This window comes from Dipteris shenzhenensis, chromosome 6 (assembly GCF_047967505.1).
Source record: "Dipteris shenzhenensis isolate YYH24624 ecotype China chromosome 6, Dip_SZ_1.0, whole genome shotgun sequence".
In the NCBI taxonomy this organism is placed as follows: Eukaryota; Viridiplantae; Streptophyta; class Polypodiopsida; order Gleicheniales; family Dipteridaceae; genus Dipteris; species Dipteris shenzhenensis.
In genome coordinates, this window is record NC_141601.1 from 6,667,190 (window position 1) to 6,689,793 (window position 22,604).

General features: G+C 42.2%; 1 protein-coding gene across 1 annotated transcript in view; it reads left to right on the forward strand.

Moving 5' to 3' along the window:
- The first annotated feature begins 18,843 nt into the window (after positions 1-18,843).
- Positions 18,844-22,604, forward strand: part of LOC147900703 (mediator of RNA polymerase II transcription subunit 33A-like) — a 118,284-nt gene continuing 114,523 nt past the window's right edge. The window contains exon 1 of the mRNA XM_087375445.1: positions 18,844-19,406. Coding sequence (XP_087231571.1) covers positions 19,135-19,406 — 272 coding nt within the window. The 5' untranslated portion in view covers positions 18,844-19,134. The remainder of the gene's footprint in view (positions 19,407-22,604) is intronic.

Consider the following 22,604-nt stretch of genomic DNA (forward strand, 5'->3'; position numbering starts at 1 on the left):
GTGGTTCGGGGGTGGTTCCAGCATCAACTTTTGTTGTAATTGGCACTACATGGCATGAGTGATTGCAATGGCTAGATGTTGGGTCGATGGGTTGGATACAACTTATACTTGTGATCTTTCAAAAAAAGAGGAAGAAAAAGAAAAATCTAAGATGTAAGCTAGTACGAAGAAGGTGTTAGTACGGGTTGGGGTAAGATCCTAGTGGTGGTAGTTTTAGTGGAGCAAAGGAGTATAGCGAAGGAAAAGGTGTGACTTGTTGGAATCCATGTTATGTAAGTACCTTCTTTTCCTCTCCTTCAATCCCAAAGGTGTTTCTTTCATCTTTTGCACTCGTTCTTCTACCTTCTCTCATTCCTTCTCTACGGCTCGTTATACTTGATGGTATATAGATCTTTCCAAGCCTTTTTTGGACTCAGCTAGCTTACAGAGACTCTTCAAATTTATGTCGCTCCAAGTCAAATGCATTTCGCTCTAAGTCCAATGCTTTGGCTTTATCATAAAGATCTTGGTTCCCCCTTTGAAGATCCTGCATAGAGTTATGCATTGCAATAGTGGTGCTATTTCCTAAATGTGCTAGCAACCCCAACAGATGATGTGAGCATGTGTATGTGTGTGTGAGAATGTGTGTATGTGTGTGTGTGTGTGTGTGTGTGTGTGTGTGTGTGTGTGTGTGTGTGTGTGAACCATAAATTGAACACCATGCTATAAGTGTTGGTATGAGTCATCAGTACACATATTACAAAATATAGGGCTACAAGCATGGTAAAAAAGAAATATTAAGGTACCCGCAAGTAGTACCAGTGTGATGATGATGTGAGCGTGTGTGTGTGTGTGAGAGAATGTGTGTGTGTGTGTGTGTGTGAATGTGAATGAGCATGTGTGTACGTGTAAGTGGGTGTGCATGTGTATGCAAGAGTATGCATACAACTCTGTGTACATGTGTGTGTGTGTGCGCACACGCGCATGCGTGCGTGTGTGTGTGTGTGTGTTTTTGTCAATCATTCTATTTCTCGAATCTTTATAATTGGGGTCTTATTCTCTTGTGTTAATGTATAGGCTGCCCTTGCCTCTAAATTTTAAGATTTGGCTCTGTTGCATTGTTTTTTGTTCTTGTTAACTTTATAGTTTCCCCTGGCTCACATCTCTTTGTATGCTACGCAGGCCTTTGCTTGATAAATTGTTTTATTTATGCACAAGGCATATAACAGTTATGGATAATCCAACACCCATTATATATATTGGACTTAGTTGAGTGCTCCACTTCATGAAGGTCCTATGACCCAATGCATTACAAAAAATTTGGACTAAAAAATCATGTTGTAGAAACAAAAATAAAAATTGCCAGCTAGATTGGCAAAAAACCTTTAATAGTCTCAGTGGCCTTCACAATTCCCTTTCAGAGGCGTGACTTGACCTTTCTTAAATCTCCTCTTTTTTATCCCACCCAAACCATGCCCAACATGCTTATGTTTTCCTTCTTGTTGGACCATCTAGTTCAAAAATTAAATATAACTCAAATCTTACTAAGTTTTCCACCATTTTCATGATTTTATCTTCACCTTAACTAAATGTGAGTCCCCACTCCTTGCAGGTCATTTTAAAATCATCTCAAGTCATGTCTCATTCAGGCCTAAGTGCTCAACTCAAAAGTCAAGTGACAGTGCAACAACAGTGCCTCCCAATAGCAGTCACAAACTAGCTTGGCAAAATGAAATCCAACTTTTTCCTACAATTTGAAAATGCTCACAAGTGCTTACATGCACATCAAGGTGGAGAACACAATAGTGAAGGACAGAGTCAAAGCCATGGAAGCTACCGAACAATGGCTTAAAGCAATGACTAAAAAGATGCAAAGATTGATGGCATCTTTATGTCACCCATGGAGCTAAATGATATGAGGATCCAACTGTTGGAGATCTCACATGAACTATGGGCCACCATCAAAGGCAGAATGATGATTATTGCTAAGAGGCCCTATGAGGAATTCTCCTTGGCTTCCTACACACATGACATCATGGCATCACAGATAATTGAACTGAAAGCACCAATCCAATATCTTATTGATTGCCTTATAGACTTAGAGACACTACAATAGACTGAACCTACTTATTCATACAAGCTAGAAGTGTTAGCTGCTTATACTAGAGCCCAAGAGGACAACACAAAGGAGAATATGCACATCAACATGTTCATGGTAGAACAAACACACACTGTAGATACAATGCACATCCTAAATACCATGGCAAATCTGAGAGATGCTTCACCACCAACTCAAGGGGAAGAGATTCAGAATGACACAGAGGGTCCTACAGATAACAAACTTCAGGAGCATGAAACCTCGGACGTCGGGGGAGTGGAAGACACCAATTCAGTGGACCAAAGCATGGAGATAGAACAACAGGGTGGACCCTCTATTGCAACAGTCCCACATCTAGAGATGCCCACCCAAAGACCTGCTGAACATGAAGGAAGCCCTTAAAATCATGTGCACCCAGACAATTGACTTGAAATATGTCAAAAAATATTTCATATACAGAACATATTCTGAGGTGTTCGAGTCATCCCTTTTTTGTTCCAAGAAAAGTGGTCCACTAGGAGTGCCAGGTGTTAGGGGATAACCCAACACCAAACCTAGCACCAAGTGGAACACACTTTTGTTATCAAAATAAGCAATAGTAGTAGTGGGGAAAATAGCATATGGGCAGTTATAACTATTTGGACTCTTACAAAACATAGTCATGGTAATATGATAAGGATTAGACTGAAGTGTAACAGCCTTCTCTCTTCACTAGTTGAATATTATGAGGAGAAGAGCAAGTTGTACTATTGGTTGTTCAAAGAAGAAAGCTTTTTGCTCCTATCTTTCTTTGTTCTATCAACTGTTACCTTGAATGATACGTTTCTAAGTTAATACACCGTCCGACTTGTGTCCGACTATCTTGGGTTTTTTGCATTGTCGTGTTGCCATGCATAGCTCATCTATCTTTCTGTTCTGGGTAAGTTTAGCCTATAACAACTGCGGCGCCATTGCGCACATACATTTGGGGCAAGCTCAATAACTTTTTCTCATTTGGTCAAAAGGGTAAATTTTTTGGAAAGATATACTCCACACTTATGGAGCTGGTATATGGTAGTCTCATGATTTTAATTTTTAGCTTCATTCACCCATAAATGGATGCATGATAAAAAATTATTTCATACATGTGCGTTTTCCCATGCTCCTTAGGGGGATTTTTCCCCATGGCTTTATAGTCCAGTAGTACTCACGTGTGGTGGGGATCTTGCAGGAATGCTGATGGAGTACTCCTCCAAGCTACTCTGGGTTGAGAGAAATGCATGCAAATGTCTTCCACTAGTCTCACTCTAGCAAGTCTTGGCCTGTTGCAATCATAAATCCATAAGGAGAAGAAGAGGGAAAGGAGAGGGGAATGGAGAAGGGAGAGGAGGAGAAGAAGAAGGGAAGAGGAGAAAAGAACATGGCATTCATGAAAGGCACTACGAGGAAACAAGAGACAACTCCAAGGAGGAGGAGGAGAACTTGTATTCCAATGTGTGCAACCAACAAGTAAAGACCAAAGTCAACCATTTGGCCTTTTATACATGCCACCTTTTGAAAGGAGGTCCAACCCTATTCCCTTTATACCACTCTACTTCCTCATTCTTTACAATCATCTTGGGCCCATTTGGCTCCAAGGCACAATCCTAGCTCCATGGACTTGCCAATTAATGTAGTCATTTCCAATTAATGTAGTCAACATGCCCCGCTTCCTCTACTCGATCTAGTCCCGTGGATTGTGCAAAGGTCATGGTTATTGGAGGGTTGTTCCTTTTATGCCCTTGTGGAAACCTTCCCTATTGGCATTGCTTCATAGGGCTTTAGTGGATCTTGTGTGGTGGAATTATTGTTGGGAGGATGGATATTTCATTTGGTGATGTGATGGTTTGGCGGTGGTTCCAAAATCAACTTTTGTTGTAATTGACACTACATGGCATGAGTGATTGCAATGGCTAGAGTTGGGTCGACGGGTTGGATCCAGCTTATACTTGTGACCTTTCAAAAAAAGAGGAAGAAAAAGAAAAATCTAAGGTGTAAGTTAGTACGAAGAAGGTGTTAGTATGGGTTGGGGTAAGATCCTAGTGGTGTTGGTGTTAGTGGAGTAAGTACCAATGTATTGTCATACTTCTCCTTAAGTTCCATATATGATTTGAGCAATTTAAATGGGATTCTCATCAAACTATGTTATTGACATGCCATGTTTGTAAGTCCAAAGTTTTGCATGGCATTCTTTCTTGCTTCTCTCCATAGAGCTTCCTTCTGAATCAGTTTGATGGATTACATTACATTGAGAGCTTTGCTTGGTGGCTTCTTTGAGACCAATAAGGTTGCTACAATCTGGAGCTTTATTTTTGTGAGTCATCAAATCAAGAGGAGTCTGATAATACACCATACTCCTAAAATTAGGACTATGGATGAAAAGGTATAGATCATCCTGGGTCATAGGAAAGTCCTCAAAATTAAAATTGATATTACATTGGGAGGCTCAATTGGTTAAGTGGGTACTAGTTTCAACCATAAAAAAGAAGAAGAAGAAGAAATAAAAAGAGGGAAAGTTGGAGCTAGGTAATGGGCACTAATTTCAACCATAAAAAAGAAGACGAAGAAGAAATAAAAAGAGGGAGAGTTGGAGCTAGGTAATGAAGGGTGGGGTTAGTAAGTGAAAGTGAAAAAAACCTTTAAGGATCACAAGAAACTCATCTAGTCTCATGTTGATGTCATCAGATTCACCCTGTAAGAGGAGTGCCTTGGGACACCAGGGGTTGATGTATCTTTGACCGGCCCTAGACCTTAGTAATTAAGGTTACATAATGTTTGTTGGTGATGATTTTCTTTCCATGGTAGCAATATTTTGTTAAGGTCTCTGGTATCTTCCATTATGGTAGGCTCCTATGGATCTTCTCCATCATTAGGAGTAGGTTCTTATGTAGCTAGCACTAGTATATTCTTGGTTGTCGATATCATAAGCTCAAACTTTTAGGTTCTTCACTCTGATTTTTGTGGCTCTAGAGGGATGCATGGAGAGGGTCATGGGTGAATCGGAGTGGTGGGAAGGAAGTGACGGGGGAAGGGGGTGAAAGGGGTAATGGCATGGTGCATGCAACCATGCATGCATTGTTCCAATCAACTAGCAATTGCTGGTTGGAGTGGCCGCTGCAGGCGTGTTTAGTAGTGGGGCTCGCCACAAAGTGACAGTTTGCAAGCAGCGCCCCTCCTCTAGAGAAGGGGCTGTGGTTTGCATTAGAGAGTGATTCAATTTGCATGATGGTGAATTGATGGGCGCCGCGTGACCGCACTTACCCTCGTATCAGAGTAGGTGCCACATCATAGATTCGAGAATTGGCCAACAAGCGTGACCAGGATCTTATGGCTTCTTTTGTGGAGCCCTAGTAGCTCTAGCTCAAGCTCAAGCTCACCCACCTGAACTAGTTGCCCGTATTAGATTCCCTAGTGGAAGCCCCTACAGCCTCTTACTATATCCCTCGTAGATAGCGGTGTGTGAGTAAGGTCCAATTGCGCACCTACATTCGGGGCAAGCTCAATAACTTTTTCTCATTTGGTCAAAAGGGTAAATTTTTTGGAAAAATATACTCCACACTTATGGAGATCGAACATGATGGTCTCCGAACTTTAATCTTTAGCTTTGTTCACCCATAAATGGACGCATGATAAAACATGATTTCATACATGTGCAATGCTCTTTGAATAAATCCCACATTATTAATATTTTTGCATTGGTTCCTTTTAGAGTCACTACCTTGCAATGAGATCCATAAGCATGTCAAAGGTGGTTCCATTTCTTAGTCCACAGCATTGAACCCGCTAGCGAGCCATTTTGTCTTTTTCTTTTTTCAGCCATTTTGTCCTTTTTGCATAACACAGACACTGAATTTCCCAAATTTTGACAACGCTTGCTATTTCATTCAAAAATTTCCACTAAATTTACTTCTCTTTTGCACATCACCTATCTCCTACCTTTTCACCCTATCCCTTAAACATTCTCCCAGAATTTGATTCGCTTGCATCCATGACCTCGACTTCTTCCCCCTCCCTACTTCTTTTTTAAAAATTGTTTTCCCATGCTCCTTAGGGGGATTTTCCCCTGTGGCTTTGTAGTCCAGTAGTACTCACGTGTGGTGGGGATCTTGCAGGAATGCCGATGGAGTACTCCTCCAAGCTACTCTGGGTTGAGAGAAATGCATGCAAATGTCATCCTCTAGTCTCACTCTAGCAAGTCTCAGCTTGTTGCAATCATGAATCCATAAGGAGAAGAAGAGGGAGGGGAGAGGGGAATGGAGAAGGGAGAGGAGGAAAAGAAGAAGGGAAGAGGAGAAAAGAACATAGCATTCATGAAAGGTACTACAAGGAAACAAGAGACAACTCTAAGGAGGAGGAGGAGAACTTGTATTCCAATGTGTGCAACCAACAAGTAAAGACCAAAGTCAACCATTTGGCCTTTTATACATGCCACCTTTTGAAAGGAGGTCCAACCCCATTCCCTTTATACCACTCTCTTTCCTCATTCTTTACAATCATCTTGGGCCCATTTGGCTCCAAGGCACAATCCTAGCTTCATGGACTTGCCAATTAATGTAATGAACATGCCCCCCTTCCTCTTCTCGATCTAGTCATATGGATTTTGTGCAAAGGTCATGGTTATTAGAGGGTTGTTCCTTTTGTGCCCTTGTGGAAACCTTCCCTATTGGCATTGCTTCATAGGGCTTTAGTGGATCTTGTGTGGTGGAATTATTGTTGGGAGGATGGATATTTTATTTGGTGATGTGGTGGTTCGGGGGTTGTTCCAGCATCAACTTTTGTTGTAATTGGCACTACATGGCATGAGTGATTGCAATGGCTAGATGTTGGGTGGATGGGTTGGATCAAGCTTATACTTGTGACCTTTCAAAAAAAGAGGAAGAAAAAGAAAAATCTAAGGTGTAAGTTAGTACGAAGAAGGTGTTAGTACAGGTTGGGGTAAGATCCTAGTGGTGTTAGTGTTAGTGGAGTAAGTACCAATGTATTGTCATACTTCTCCTTAAGTCCCATATATGATTTGAGCAACTTAAATGGGATTCTCATCAAACTATGTCTTTGACATGCCATGTTTGTAAGTCCAAAGTTTTGCATGGCATTCTTTATTGCTTCTCTCCATAGAGCTTCCTTCTAAATCAGTTTGATGGATTACATTACATTGAGAGCTTTGCTTGGTAGCTTCTTTCAGCCCAATAAGGTTGCTATAATCTGGAGCTTTATTTTTGTGAGTTATCAAATCAAGAGAAGTCTGATAATACACCATACTCCTAAAATTAGGACTATGGATGAAAAGGTATAGATCATCTTGGGTCATAGGAAAGTCCTCAAAATTAAAATTGATATTACATTGGGAGGCTCAATTGGTTAAGTGGGTACTAGTTTCAACCATAAAAAAGAAGAAGAAGAAGAAGAAATAAAAAGAGGGAAAGTTGGAGCTAGGTAATGGGCACTATTTTCAACCATAGAAAAGAAGAAGATGAAGAAGAAATAAAAAGAGGGAGAGTTGGAGCTAGGTAATGAAGGGTGGGGTTATTAAGTGAAAGTGAAAAAAACCTTAAATTATCATAAGAAACTCTAGTCTCATGTTGATGTCATCAGATTCACCTTGCAAGAGGAGTGCCTTGGGACACCAGGGGTTGATGTATCTTTGACAGGCCCTAGACCTTAGTAGTTAAGGTTACATAATGTTTGTTGGTGACGATTTTCTTTCCATGGTAGCAACATTTTGTTAAGGTCTCTGGTATCTTCCATTATGGTAGGCTCCTATGGATCTTCTCCATCATTAGGAGTAGGTTCTTATGTAGCTAGCACGAGTATATTCTTGGTTGTCGATATCATAAGCTCAAACTTTTAGGTTCTCCACTTTGATTTTTGTGGCTCTAGAGGGATACATGGAGAGGGTCATGGGTTAATCGGAGTGGTGGGAAGGAAGTAACGGGGAAAGGGGGTGAAAGGGGTAATGGCATGGTGCATGCAACCATGCATGCATTGTGCTAATCAATTGCTAGTTGGAGTGGTCGCTGCAAGCGTGTTTAGCAGTGGGGCTCGCCCCAAAGTGACAGTTTGCAAGCAGCGCTCCTCCTCCAGAGGAGGGGCTCTGGTTTGCATTAGAGAGCGATTCAATTTGCATGATGGTGAATTGATGGGCACCACGTGATCGCACTTACCCTCATGTTAGAGTAGGTGCCATGTGATAGATTCGAGAATTGGCTAGCAAGCTTGACCAGGATCTTATGGCTTCTTTTGTGGAGCCCTAGTAGCTCTAGCTCAAGCTCAAGCTCACCCACCTGAACTCGTTGCCTGTATTAGATTCCCTAGTGGAAGCCCCTACAACCTCTTATTATATCCCTCATAGACGGTGGTGTGTGAGTGTGGTGCAATTGCGCATGTACATTTGGGGCAAGCTCAAGCTCAATAACTTTTTCTCATTTGGTCAAAAGGGTAAATTTTTTGGAAAAATATACTCCACACTTATGGAGATGGTACATGGTGGTCTCAGAACTTTAATCTTTAGCTTCGTTCACCCATAAATGGATACATGATAAAAAATGGTTTCATACATGTGCAATGCTCTTTGAATAAATCCCACATTATTTATATTTTTGCATTGGTTCCTTTTAGAGTCACTACCTTGCAATGAGATCCATAAGCATCTCAAAGGTGGTTCCATTTCTTAGTCCACAGCATCAAACCCGCTAGCGAGCTTTTTTCAGCCATTTTGTGCCTTTTTGCATGACACAGACACTGAATTTCCCAAATTTTGACAATGCTTATTGTTTCATTCAAAAATTTCCACTAAATTTACTTCTCTTTTGCACATCACCTATCTCCTATCTTTTCACCCTATCCCCTAAACGTTCTCCCAGAATTTGATTCGCTTGCATCCATGACCTCGGCTTCTTCCCCCTCCCTACTTTTTTAAAAATTGTTTTCCCATGCTCCTTAGGGGGATTTTCCCCTGTGGCTTTGTAGTCCAGTAGTACTCACGTGTGGTGGGGATCTTGCAGGAATGCCGATGGAGTGCTCCTCCAAGCTACTATGGGTTGAGAGAAATGCATGCAAATGTCATCCACTAGTCGCACTCTAGCAAGTATCGGCTTGTTGCAATCATGAATCCATAAGGAGAAGAAGAGGGAGGGGAGAGGGGAATGGAGAAGGGAGAGGAGGAGAAGAAGAAGGGAAGAGGAGAAAAGAACATAGCATTCATGAAAGGCACTACGAGGAAACAAGAGACAACTCCAAGGAGGAGGAGGAGAACTTGTATGCCAATGTGTGCAACCAACAAGTAAAGACCAAACTCAACCATTTGGCCTTTTATACATGCCACCTTTTGAAAGGAGGTCCAACCCCATTGCCTTTATACCATTCTCTTTCCTCATTCTTTACAATCATCTTGGGCCCATTTGGCTCCAAGGCACAATCCTAGCTCCATGGACTTGCCTATTAATGTAGTCAACATGCCCCCCTTCCTCTTCTCGATCTAGTCCTATGGATTTTGTGCAAAGGTCATGGTTATTGGAGGGTTGTTCCTTTTGTGCCCTTGTGGAAACCTTCCCTATTGGCATTGCTTCATAGGGCTTTAGTGGATCTTGTGTGGTGGAATTATTATTGCGAGGATGGATATTTCATTTGGTGATGTGGTGGTTCAGGGGTGGTTCCAGCATCAACTTTTGTTGTAATTGGCACTACATGGCATGAGTGATTGCAATGGCTAGATGTTGGGTGGATGGGTTGGATCAAGCTTATACTTGTGACCTTTCAAAAAAAGAGGAAGAAAAAGAAAAATCTAAGGTGTAAGTTAGTACGAAGAAGGTGTTAGTACGGGTTGGGGTAAGATCCTAGTGGTGTTAGTGTTAGTGGAGTAAGTACCAATGTATTGTCATACTTCTCCTTAAGTCCCATATATGATTTGAGCAACTTAAATGGGATTCTCATCAAACTATGTCTTTGACATGCCATGTTTGTAAGTCCAAAGTTTTGCATGGCATTCTTTCTTGCTTCTCTCCATAGAGCTTCCTTCTGAATCAGTTTGATGGATTACATTACATTGAGAGCTTTGCTTGGTAGCTTCTTTGAGCCCAATAAGGTTGCTACAATCTGGAGCTTTATTTTTGTGAGTCATCAAATCAAGTGGAGTCTGATAATACACCATACTCCTAAAATTAGGACTATGGATGAAAAGGTATAGATCATCTTGGGTCATAGGAAAGTCCTCAAAATTAAAATTGATATTACATTGGGAGGCTCAATTGGTTAAGTGGGTACTAGTTTCAACCATAAAAAAGAAGAAGAAGAAGAAGAAATAAAAAAAGGGAAAGTTGGAGCTAGGTAATGGGCACTAGTTTCAACCATAAAAAAGAAGAAGACGAAGAAGAAATAAAAAGAGAGAGAGTTGGAGCTAGGTAATGAAGGGTGGGGTTAGTAACTGAAAGTGAAAAAAACCTTTAAGGATCATAAGAAACTCATCTAGTCTCATGTTGATGTCATCAGATTCACTCTGCAAGAGGAGTGCCTTAGGACACCAGGGGTTGATGTATCTTTGACCAGCCCTAGACCTTGATCTAGTAATTAAGGTTACATAATGTTTGTTGGTGACGATTTTCTTTCCATGGTAGCAACATTTTGTTAAGGTCTCTGGTATCTTCCATTATGGTAGGCTCCTATGGATCTTCTCCATCATTAGGAGTAGGTTCTTATGTAGCTAGTACCAGTATATTCTTGGTTGTCGATGTCATAAGCTCAAACTTTTAGGTTCTCTACTCTGATTTTTGTGGCTCTAGAGGGATGCATGGAGAGGGTCATGGGTAAATTAGAGTGGTGGGAAGGAGGTGACGGGGGAAGGGGGTGAAAGGGGTAATGGTTTGGTGCATGCAACCATGCATGCATTGTGCTAATCAACTAGCAATTGCTGGTTGGAGTGGTCACTATAGGCGTGTTTAGCAGTGGGGCTCGCCACAAAGGGACAGTTTGCAAGCAGCACCGCTCCTCTAGAGGAGGGGCTCTGGTTCGCATTAGAGAGCGATTCAATTTGCATGATGGTGAATTGATGGGTGCCGCGTGACCGCACTTACCCTCGTGTCAGAGTAGGTGCCACGTCATAGATTCAAAAATTGGCCAGCAAGGGTGACCAGGATCTTATGGCTTCTTTTGTGGAGCCCTAGTAGCTCTAGCTCTAGCTCAAGCTCAAGCTCACCCACCTGAACTAGTTGCTCGTATTAGATTCCCTAGTGGAAGCCCCTACAACCTCTTACTATATCCCTCGTAGACACATGGTAGGTGGTAGGTGAACTGTTAGTGTTAGGTGGTGTCAGCATTCAATGTAGCAATTTGCTGCATTAATAACACAATGACTAGCATCAATAATGCAGCGAGACTACTAACTTTCTTGCTACATTGAGCTTAACATAGCAACACACATGCACCTAGATTTGTCAACTAGTTTTTGGGCATTTCCTTGATTTTGGGAGTTTTGTTTAGTTTTTTTTTAGGGGGGGGGTGCTAATCTACCTATTCTACCTACTCAATGCAAAAAACAAGTAGAAATATCAAATTTTAAAGAAAATATGGGTTTTTTTGGAAAAAGTGGTAGTTTTCTCCTTTCAAATCACATTGAAAATCACTCCTACCATCATTTCTTAGTGTTTTTATTGGGATTTGCTATCGCACACAACTTAGCAATCACCCAAGCTACCTTCCTACAAACTTTAAACACTTAAAAATCACCAAAACCACTTCAAAATCACTCCAAATGACTTTCCACACCTCTCTTCACTCACACCTTCCTATATACCAAAACCAATAGTTTTTCCTTATAATACTTAGTGTTGGGCGATGGGTGGGTGGATGAGAGAATCAAATGCAATGCAAAAGCATACCTAGAACTCCTCACCAATAGTGCCAAAAATGTGTAGTCAGTTGATGACTCACGTGTCATGGGGATCTTGTAGGAATGCCATTGGAGTACTCCTCCAAGCTATTTTGGGTTGAGAGAAATGCATGCAAATGGTGTCTACTAGTGTCACTCTAGCGACTTTTGGCTTGTTGCGATCATGAATCCATAAGGAGAAGAAGAGGGAGGGAAGAGGGGAGTGGAGAAGGGAAAGGAGGAGGAGAAGAAGGAAAGAGAAGAAGAGAACATGGCATTCATGAAAGGCAATATGAGGGAACGAGAGACAACTCGAAAGAGGAGGAGGAGAACTTGTATTCCAATGTGTGCTACCAACAAGTGAAGACCAAAATCAACCATTTAGCCTTGTATACATGCCATCTTTTGAAGGGAGGGCCAAACCTATTTCCGTTATACCACTCTCTTTCCTTATTATTTACAATCATCTTGGGCCCATTTGGCTCCAAGGCATAATCCTTGCTTTATGAAATTTTCACTATCCATCAAATGACATTGCCAACTAATGTAGTTAACAATGGATCTTCACAGTTCTTAGGCTCTCTTGGAAGTTGGAACATGCAGTCATGAAGCTTTCAAGACCACATGGTGTGATGTAGTTTATCATGGGCTGCAAGAGAACTAACCTAAGGTTGCGAGATAGAATTATTGATATATCTGGTCAAGGTACGAGGAGGAGGTTGAAGGCCATGGAAATCAATGATACATTATCCAAATGGCAATGGAAGACACATTTGCAATGAATACAGAGGGAGAGACAACAACACCAAGAAAATGGCCTTCTTGTTGAGCAACTAGCCTTGAGGATTGCAGATGCACACATTCAAGTAGTGCCATAAAAGGAAGAACATGAGCTATGGTTTTGAGGCAGTAACATGACTTCATTTGGGGGACTAACAGGATTGCGCACTTAGAAGCTTTACCCTACACCTGAGGATTCATTGAGTGTCCACTCTTCCAATTCTCCAGCCAAGAGATCGTACTCTTTAACATGAGGAATGGCCTCAATAATGTGAAAGGTGTCTTAGCTTAGATCAGATAGCTGCAAAGAGGAAGTCAGGAAGTCATCGTTGCAGTGACATTATTCAAGCACAATAGCATAAGAGTTCCTTCAAACAAGAAGGACATCTATAGGTTGTGGAGGGGACAAATAAGCAGTATGAGGAGCACATCATACACATGCTTGACACAATGTAAGCCAATAGTCAAACTTGCAATGCTGAAATTTGGCTATCTTTTTTCCTCGCAAACTAATTAATTTTTATTTTTGCATCTTATAACATTTTGGAGAGAGAGAGAGAGAGAGAATATAATTTTGCAAGCTCGGTGGTTGAAATAACAACCACTGTGTTGGTTCTAGTTGGACTAGTTAGGAATCTTGACTGTGCATAACAATGGTCAGTCACTTGAGATTGCATGCTTTCATAACTAGGGGATAATGCATAATTGGGTGTAGCCATTTTTGTGAAGTTCAAGGTGATTATGGAGAGCCAATATTCATTTGCTAGTTTTAGCCACCATGCTAGGTCAATTTGCAAAGGAAGATTGTCTGTTGAATCCATGACTCTATAGCTTGTTGTTGAGGCTTGCAAGTGAGCAAGAGAGAGCTTCTTGTGTCGAGGAGGGAAGAAATAGTCGTAGAAGCAAAAGAGGCCAATGTTTGCAACCACTGTGCTAGTTGTTTACTACTATTATGCTAGTTAATTTTCATTTGTATTTTATGAAATTTGGGGGGGGGGGGGGGTGGAGGGTGGTTGATATTCAACCACCATGCTAGTTGCAGCCATGATGTGTTGGTTGAGGACTATGAGAGGAAATCAGATTAATTAGAGGACATGGATACTTATAATAATGATGGTGGAAATTGGCCACTGTGTTGGCACTACCAATTACTACCGATTAGTGAGCACATGCATGAATTGCATATACCATGCAGGATCACAAACACCACATGGTCTAAAGCAAAGATTGAAAAAGTCCTGAAATTTTATAAAATTATTAGGACTTTTGAATTATTTTATTAAATTTCACTTGGGTATCATTCAATAGGCTTAATTGGGATGTGAACACTCATTATGAACCACTATGTTGGCACTACCACTTATGAATAGTTAGTGATCACATGTGTGACTTCTAACTATTCCCACTACCAGACCTTGTAAACCTTGTAAGTATTAGTCAAGACCTTGTAAACCTTGTACCTTATAGATTTGGTTATGTAACATAACATAACGGTAGTTGGGAAAATGATGGAGTGGAGAGCACCATCTATGTGAAATGATGGTGTGGGGAGGATTAAGTGGCACCCCTAAGAGTTCTCGCTCTACACCCTTCCTATTCTCTTCCCGAGCTGCATCCTTCTAGAATTTAAGGCTCTCTTGCAATCCCTACATCACCACCGCAATGTGTGCATTGTCCCTTCTCAGCTGAGCTGTAAGATCGTCTTTCTCAATGTTCAACACCTTTTGCATGTTGGAGATCCATTCGTAAAGAACTTCCTTTTCTGCTTTATGAGCTTCAAACTTGTTCATATATTGGCCTCTACTTGGTTCTCATCCGTTTTCGTGTTGTCAAGCTACAAATGCAAGTGCTTGACTTGCCTCTCTGCAAATTCTCTTCTCTTCCTTTCCTTCTTGGCCAGTTTTTAAGCTCCTCTTGCTAGATCCTCAGCGACCTTAGCTTATTGTTGTGCCTACACGGCCTTTGCTACTACCTCCTCTAGTAGGTCTTGTATCAGCTCTACCTTAGCCTCTGCATCCTCCCTAAGGATCTTCTCATGTTGCACTGCTGATGTTGCATGGGTGGCTTCCATTTGCAGCCTCATCTCCTTCTTGTATTGGTGGTAAAAGACTTTTTTGAGGAAAGGGCCCATTAGGTGACTCCAACCTTGATAGTCCCAAACGACAATTTTAAGGACTTGCCATCAGTTACATTCTTTAAGTTGTTTAGCATGCTCTTGGAGATAACCCCTGAGAAAGAGATTGGATGCCCGTTCACTTGCTCTACGGCTGCTTGAACCTGCCAGAACTTCATGGTTCCTCTCGTCAGAAAACAAATGCCTTATCCCCTTCAAAATAGCCTAAATATTTGTTGGCAAGCTCAAAGTCTTGACTCCACAATCTCTACTAATCTAGTCGAAAAGGTTATTTTTTTCCCATGCCTTCTCCAAGTAATAAGCTTGCAAACTGCCTTTAGGGATGCTAAGCGCCTTTTCAATCAAGTTTCTGTCAATAGGAGCTTTTTGATTATGATAGACAATATATCCCTCCTTCACATTGCCTTATTTTGTGATCTTGGTGAAGTTTACAAGAGAACCTAGATAGGGCATCTAGATGGGACTATGCCTTACAATTTCAAGATAGGGCATTTGAACCTGGATGGGATTGTGTCTCACGATTTCAAGATGGGAGGGGCTAGATGATGAGCTAGAGGGATCCAATGGTGATGAGGGATTGGATGGCAATCTAGAGGGATCCATTGGGGAGAAGTGGTTGGATGGCAAGTTTTGGAACTCGTTGAGCCTTGAGGGATCCATTGTGAGAGGGGATAGAAGTTGCAGGAGGGGATGGAATTTGCAAGATGGTTGAGTGCAAGAGAACACAATTGCAAGGGAGTGCTAGGGGGTAAGATGGTTGAGTGCAAGATATTCTAAAAGGGTGGCATCTATTTAAGTAAAATGCACGACCAAAATCGCATACAGAGTAAGTAGCTAGATGGGATGCAAGTATATGGCTTGAATTATGATTGATTATTTATGTGCAAGGGGGTTGTCGAATTGCAACCACTATGACAACTATCGGACTAATTACCAAGCTTGCAGAGTAAGTAGCTTGCATGCATTGGACACAAGGGGAGTGTGCAAGGGTGGCATCAATTTAAGAATGTAACAAATCACAATTTAAGAATGTAATCATGATTCGAAGTGAAGTCACGATAACAACCATCAGGCTCGCATGCCAAGTAGAGTGAGCCATTACCAATCATGATGACAACCATCGGACTTGCATGCAAAGTAAGTAGAGTGAGCCATTACCAGTCACGATAAACACCATCGGGCTTGCATGCATGCACCATTAGGATTCCAGGTAGAGTAAGTAGACTGAGCCATCACTGGTCACGATGACAATTGTTGGGCTTGCATGTAGAGTAAGTAGAGTGTGCAACTAATTACCACTCACTAAGGCTGATTTTGGTGGCCTAGCCATTGGGAATGGAGGCACCTGGCTAGCATGCATTAGACGCAAGTATATAACTTGAATTGAGTTTGTGTGAAGGTAGCATCAATTTAAGACTGTAATGATGATTCAAACTGTAGCCACGATGACAACCACCAAGCTTGTGTATAGAGTAAGTAGAGTGAGCAGCTAATTACCGACGAGCAACAAGACTTAATTTGGCGTTGCAAGTGAATCCACCTGGATAGCATGCAATGGGCACATGATTTTTGCGTTGGGCAAGGATTTTTAGGGGAAGTTTGGTATATCATACAATAAAATGGTTGATTTACTTATTTGCACCAAATAGCTATAACAAAAGCTCCATAGACAACTGTGCTAGTTTTAAATAGCCTTAGAAATGCTAAAGTATCTCTCTTGTTGAACAAGTGCAGTGGTCATAGAATTGTATACCAACGCAATGGTGGTGCATAAGAACTAGTGCGAGAGTCCCACTAGTTTATGGACTGCAACGTGTCATACACCATATTGCTGTCTAGTAAAGGCATGTATTCCTATGTTCCTCTCCAATAAAGACGTTTCATGCTCTGGACTCTGTTGAGAATGTTGTATGCCCATGGAGTAAAGGCCCTCATGCGATAAAGGTGTGGAGTGACATGTATCGAGCTTTGCGCATACAAAAATCCACATGTTAGTGCAACATCAGTGCATGAGACAAAGCATGTGAAAAAAAATCACCTCCCTCTTTGAGAGAACCTAGGGACCTCCTGACCCTTTGAGTGGTCCCATCTAACTCCCATGCCTTGTGAACATAGGCGCCAAGGACTACCCTGCAGGCCAAGAGTGGGGCTAACAATAGGAGAGGAGATTTACCTCATCAATTAAAATTAAACTGGTGGAATGCTTATATAGAAGTAGCGGTACGTACTAGTATATGGATCAATACCAACAATAAAAAGACCATTACCAATGGTTAACGTATAAATATCAGTGGTAAAGCGTTTAGTACCAATGGTTAGTGCATAAATAGCAACAATAAAGCCTTTAGTACAGGCAATTATATGCGTATTGTCGACGAGAAAATTTGCATCAAAATTATGCGTAGGTATTATTACTTTACCATCAGTAATAGGATATTTCCCAGAGGTCTTTTGCTTGTTGCCGGCAGTATTTTACACGTTTACTGACATATTTGTCATTTACTAACGATATTTAGCTGGTTTTCTAAATTTTTTTAATTGGCAAGGTTTTGTAGTCATTACATGCATGATCTTGTGAAAGCATTTTCACAATCGCAAATCATCAAAAAGTTATGTAATTATGTAAATATGCAATTTCCTTGTCCCTCTCTATTTTTTCCTAAAGCTATCATCTGTACCAATTCTAAATTTGGCATTCTCCCTCAAATATTGCAAAAAATCCACAAAAATAAGACCCTCAATGGCATTTTACTGTGAAAGAGGATGCTAAATTAGTAATAGAAGGAGGTTTAGGGTTTAGGATTTATGCATGTTGGGAGTTGCCATTGTGTGACACCCTAGTGTCATAACAACATACCTAGTCACACTGTCCACAGAAGCATGCATAGTAAGTGAAGACTTGTCATCAGAAAGGAGACCCAAAGTCTAAGTGATTTAAGTAATGAGACATGTTTCATTGCTTGCCAATTTTGTGTACTCTTTGTGGATAAACCTGCTCACCTAGACATCAGGTCGAGTTTGACAAATGAATCAGACAACCAACAACTTGATGATATACAGTGGCATCAAATGGATCATTGTCATCCTCTAATGAGAAACAAAGACTAGGCTCCAAAGTTTAGAAACTAGGCTTACAATCATCAAACTAAAAGCAATGCAAAAGCTTTCCAATATACTTAGATTCGCTAATTATAATCCCCCTCAAAGTGAGCAAATTGTATGCCAAGATAGCAATGCAACTGACCCATGTCTCTCATCTCAAATGATTGCTACAAATCAGTCTTAAGGGTTGCAGTTTGCTGAGTTAATGGCCGAATCAAAAGCATGCCCTCCACATAAAGAATGCGAATGAGTGAATCTACTCACTTTTGGACATAGAGTGTCGTCTTTATGGGACTCTTCTGAAAACCAAAGGCAAAGCAAAAATGTATGAATCTTTGCATACCATGCCCAAGGTGCTTGCTTCAATTCATGTAAGGCCTTATGTATCTGACATACCTTAACCTCAAATCTAGGAGGTTGACTGACATATATCTCCTCGACAAAGTCCCAACAAAGAAAGGTAGTCTTAATGCGTAGTTGACGCAGTTCCCAATGCCTATGGGTTGCAATAGCAATGACACAAGTAATGTGTGAAGGTGGGGCAACAAGATGGGCTTTGTAGCAGTCAACACCGCTTACAGCTACACCATTGTTCAAAGTCTTGTCGGAAGGATCCTATTGGGGAAAACATATTTAGTCAAAGTCTTTTACTATTTAAAGTCGTTGGTCAAGGTCTTTTGGGAAGGAACTTGTCGGGGAAGGGCTGGCTTGCCGCCATTATTAAAGAAGTCTTCCCTATGGCCATTACTTGAGGGGATTTTTTCGAGGAAAGAGCGTGCGGAAGGTGTTTAATGTAATCTTGAAATGGACATGTTAAGAGTTTCTACAACACCACCAATCAAGGTATTTTGGAAAGGACTAAGAAGGGAAGGGTCAAGGGGAGTCCTTTTTGGGGAGGAAGCTGGGACGATTTCGACAACCGGTTGGAGGTCAGGAGACGGAATCTGACCGAAAAGGGCGACACGAGGCCCTTTCCGGCCATCGAGGGAAGTGGGGAGAGATGGTCGTTGCCACGTGGCTACTGGCCCATTGTTTGGTCCACCAGTTTCGGGGAGCGACCTTGATGGTGTTGGGAATGGCTCGGGGAAACGGTAGGGGGGATTCTTCGGAGGAAACAAATGAAGATGTAAAACTTTGACTGAGTTACTGAGCAGGTCTACGGCCATGGATGGAGAGCTTAGCCCACCCATGAAGAAGGTCGTTGAGATTACCAAAGACGCTCTTGATCGCAGTGATTCCCCCCTTCTGTGGGCTGTGGATGTCGCAAAGTGCCTCCAGGATGCTGGTTTGTCGATTCCCAGTCTTGAGTTGGGGCACACTTTGGTCGGTTGTATTTGTAGCTCAGGGCCCCTCTCCAGCTTGTGGACTTACCTCGACCAGGCCATGGCCTCGCATCTCGTCTCGTCCTTTCACACCTTAGCCTTGCTCACCGCCAGGTATGTCATCTTTGCAGCCTTTAGGGATCTATGTGAGTGCAAATGACTGTAAATGGTTTGCATTCAGGGATGGCGATAGATTAGCTCTTTCAAAGCCTGCAATTGACGATTTCTGAGGACTTCAGTCAGGATGTTGCACCCTCCTTTCCTCTTGCAAGAAACTGCACGTGAAAAATCATATAGAGACCTTGACGAGAATGGTACCACGAGGCAATCTAGTATGGCTTTCTTTCTGAGTTTGATGCCCCTTTCGACAAATACAAAGTTGAAGAAGCCCGGTTGACAACCTAAAGCGTGCACAGTTTGAATTCCAACGAAGTTATCCAGACTACAAATGCCCAAATTGAAATTAAACTGAAATTTTGTACATAAGGCACACACATAGGTAGGATTTAGAGAAAATGAGGGCATCTCCCTACCAAGGATGTCTAAGAAATTTATGAACCCAAGAAGTGAATACAATAATAGAATATATAGATGTCCTCAAATTCTGTGTTTTTTTTGGAACAAAAATTAAGCTCAATCAAATGCAAAATTTATCGCTTTCTTATATAGTGCCAAATTAAGTAGAACCTCCAAGATGTTCCAAAACTCTGCTATGTGCAAAGCAGAAATTGATCAGTGAAAAAATCTCAACCAAAACAGTTATTCGTTAAAGGACCCACGACTTTTAGAACAAGTTGTGGTCAATCTCCTCTAGGATTGACAATTTTTGTAAGATGCCCAACCACAAGATATGTAGCTTGTAGGAAATGCCCGAATGCAAAATCAGTATCAAGACAAACCACTGCAAGCAGCATTGGCTTCATTTGCATCGAGAACTCCCTTCATCAAGATATGCCCCAACCTCAGCAGCTATCTCAGCATTCTCACTGTTGGCAGAAATTCAGCAGAAGGGAGATCTTTCAAGAGAACTAGTTTGGGAAGCTCGCATGTGGTTTGAACAAGTAGCAGGAAAAAAGGTCACTATCGTGGCTGTTTGAAGGATTTACTAGGCGAGTTTGTCGCCACAAAGCTTTGGATTCCAACTGAAAAGTCGGCCATGGTAATCCAACTCCTCAGTGCATTTGGGAGTACGCAGCCACTGATTCGTACCATAGTGGCAGTGCGAGAAGTGGAGCTTCGCATTAGTGGGATGGCAGAGAAGTGAACCTTCATTGTCACCCATCGAGGCCCAGTAGATGTCATTTTGCGCGCACCATGGCTGGCCGACCATCGCACAATCGTTAGTTGGTAGGAGCACAGCATACAGATGGGAAGGCTCTTGTGCCTTTTATGCTGCTTAACCATACCAGAGGTGCCTTTTATGCTGCTTAACCATACCAGAGGCTCTTCAGGATCCTCCCTTTCATGGGGAAATATCAGCTATAGCCTCTATAGTAGAGTCTCAGCCATGCCTAGGCCATCGATAGCTTCATAGCCTCAGCATAGCCCTTTTAGTGAAACTCAGTCAAGCCTTCTTCAATTAAGAAGACTAACATATGTATTGGGGGAGGGGGGGGAGTATTACTTGTGATTGCTAGGCCCCAAGAGAAGCAATGAGGATAGTAGGTAGCATAAACATTGTAGAAAAGGGGTAGGGGCAGATTAGAAAGAAAGAAAGATGTACTAACGTCTTCAGGAGGCCTTGTGGGCCTATGAGACAAAGTACAAAACCAAAAGTAACTCATACAAGCCGCTATGGGCTGAAGCGAAGGGTGCACTAAGGCCCTTGCTGAAAGCTAAAGTGATAAGCTAGTGAACATAATAGCAGAGTAGCAAAATGACAAAATAGTATCAGGTGCTCATGCTCCTAGTACATGCACAGGGTCCATATATCTAGGTGCCCTGGTCGCCCTTGGATCTCATAGTAGACTGGGCAGACACATAGAAAGTGCTCCTCTGTCTCGACTTCCCCCATTGGGCATAGTCTACAGATCCTTTGCTCTCTTGGTATGCCTGCAGCTCTCCCTGCCTCAATCCTCAGCTGATGTGACGAGACTTGCATCTGTCCGATGGCGATCCTCAGTGCATGTGAGACTCTCCTATTCTTGAGGTTTGATGACGAAACCATACTGTGAGTCATGGTAGAACTGGATCTTGGTGGGGAGCTCCTCTCCTCCCCAAGCCTGAGACGTATGAAGCTGGAGGAGGTCCAACCATATTATACAGTTGATCTCATCTCGTGGGATCATCTCGGGTGGTGCATCCATGCTATACTGAAAGGGGGTGAGTGTGTCCATTTGAATGCCCTGGTTACCAAACCATGTGGATACCTGTGCATACCATGCTATATCAACACTGTTCTCTGCCAGTCGCTTGGAAGACTCCAATGCTAGTCTCGATAATCTCCATTGGGGTAAGGCCCAGACTCTGTGGAGGAGTGTCACGGTTTGAACGATGGCATCAACCTGGAGAGGGTCATGGCGAACTCTGCTTGTATAATTTGATGGGGGACCGAGGCCTTACTTCGAATCATCCTAAATCCCATGGTCACCTATAGCCTCTCAAATCTCTTCCACTATGTCACTAAAATGTTACTTTTCCAAAAGGTTGCTGCATACATGGCGGCTGGTCTCACTAGGGTGTCAAAAGGCCAACCCTTTCTTGGAAGTGTGCCTGGAAGCACTGCCTCTCTAGTCAGGCCAGAGCACCCCCCCTTCTGTGAGTCCTGCTGTAGCTGCATGGGTCATCGTGAAGCCTAGCCCAGTGAACAATATCCCCAGATATGTGTAAGAGTGCACTATCTCCGTTGGCTCATCTCGGTATGTGAAGCTATGGCGACGTGACATTGCTCGCGAGGTGTTGAAGATCATAACCTTGGTCTTTTCAAGGTTAATTGTCAAGTCTCTCTATGCAGAACATCTCCAGGGCCTCTAAATGTTTCCGCAATGGCTTTGCTGAGGATGATATGAGGACTATGTCATATGCGTACATCAGTATTTGCACCATCAGGTCAGCCATAAGTGAACCCTCTTCACCTAGACGATCTACAAAGGATGTAATCTCATCAATATAGAGCCCGAAGAGAATCAAGTGAGAGGGGGCATCCTTGCTTCACTCAGATAGTGCTCTCAACCCAATCCGACAGACCACCTGGGGCACGTACTCTCCATCTGATGGACTCATATAGACTCATCACCCCCCAAATCATGATCTATGGGAGCTGCAACTCTTGTAACCTCGTGATCAAGCGAGAGCGTGGGACAGTTGTTGGAG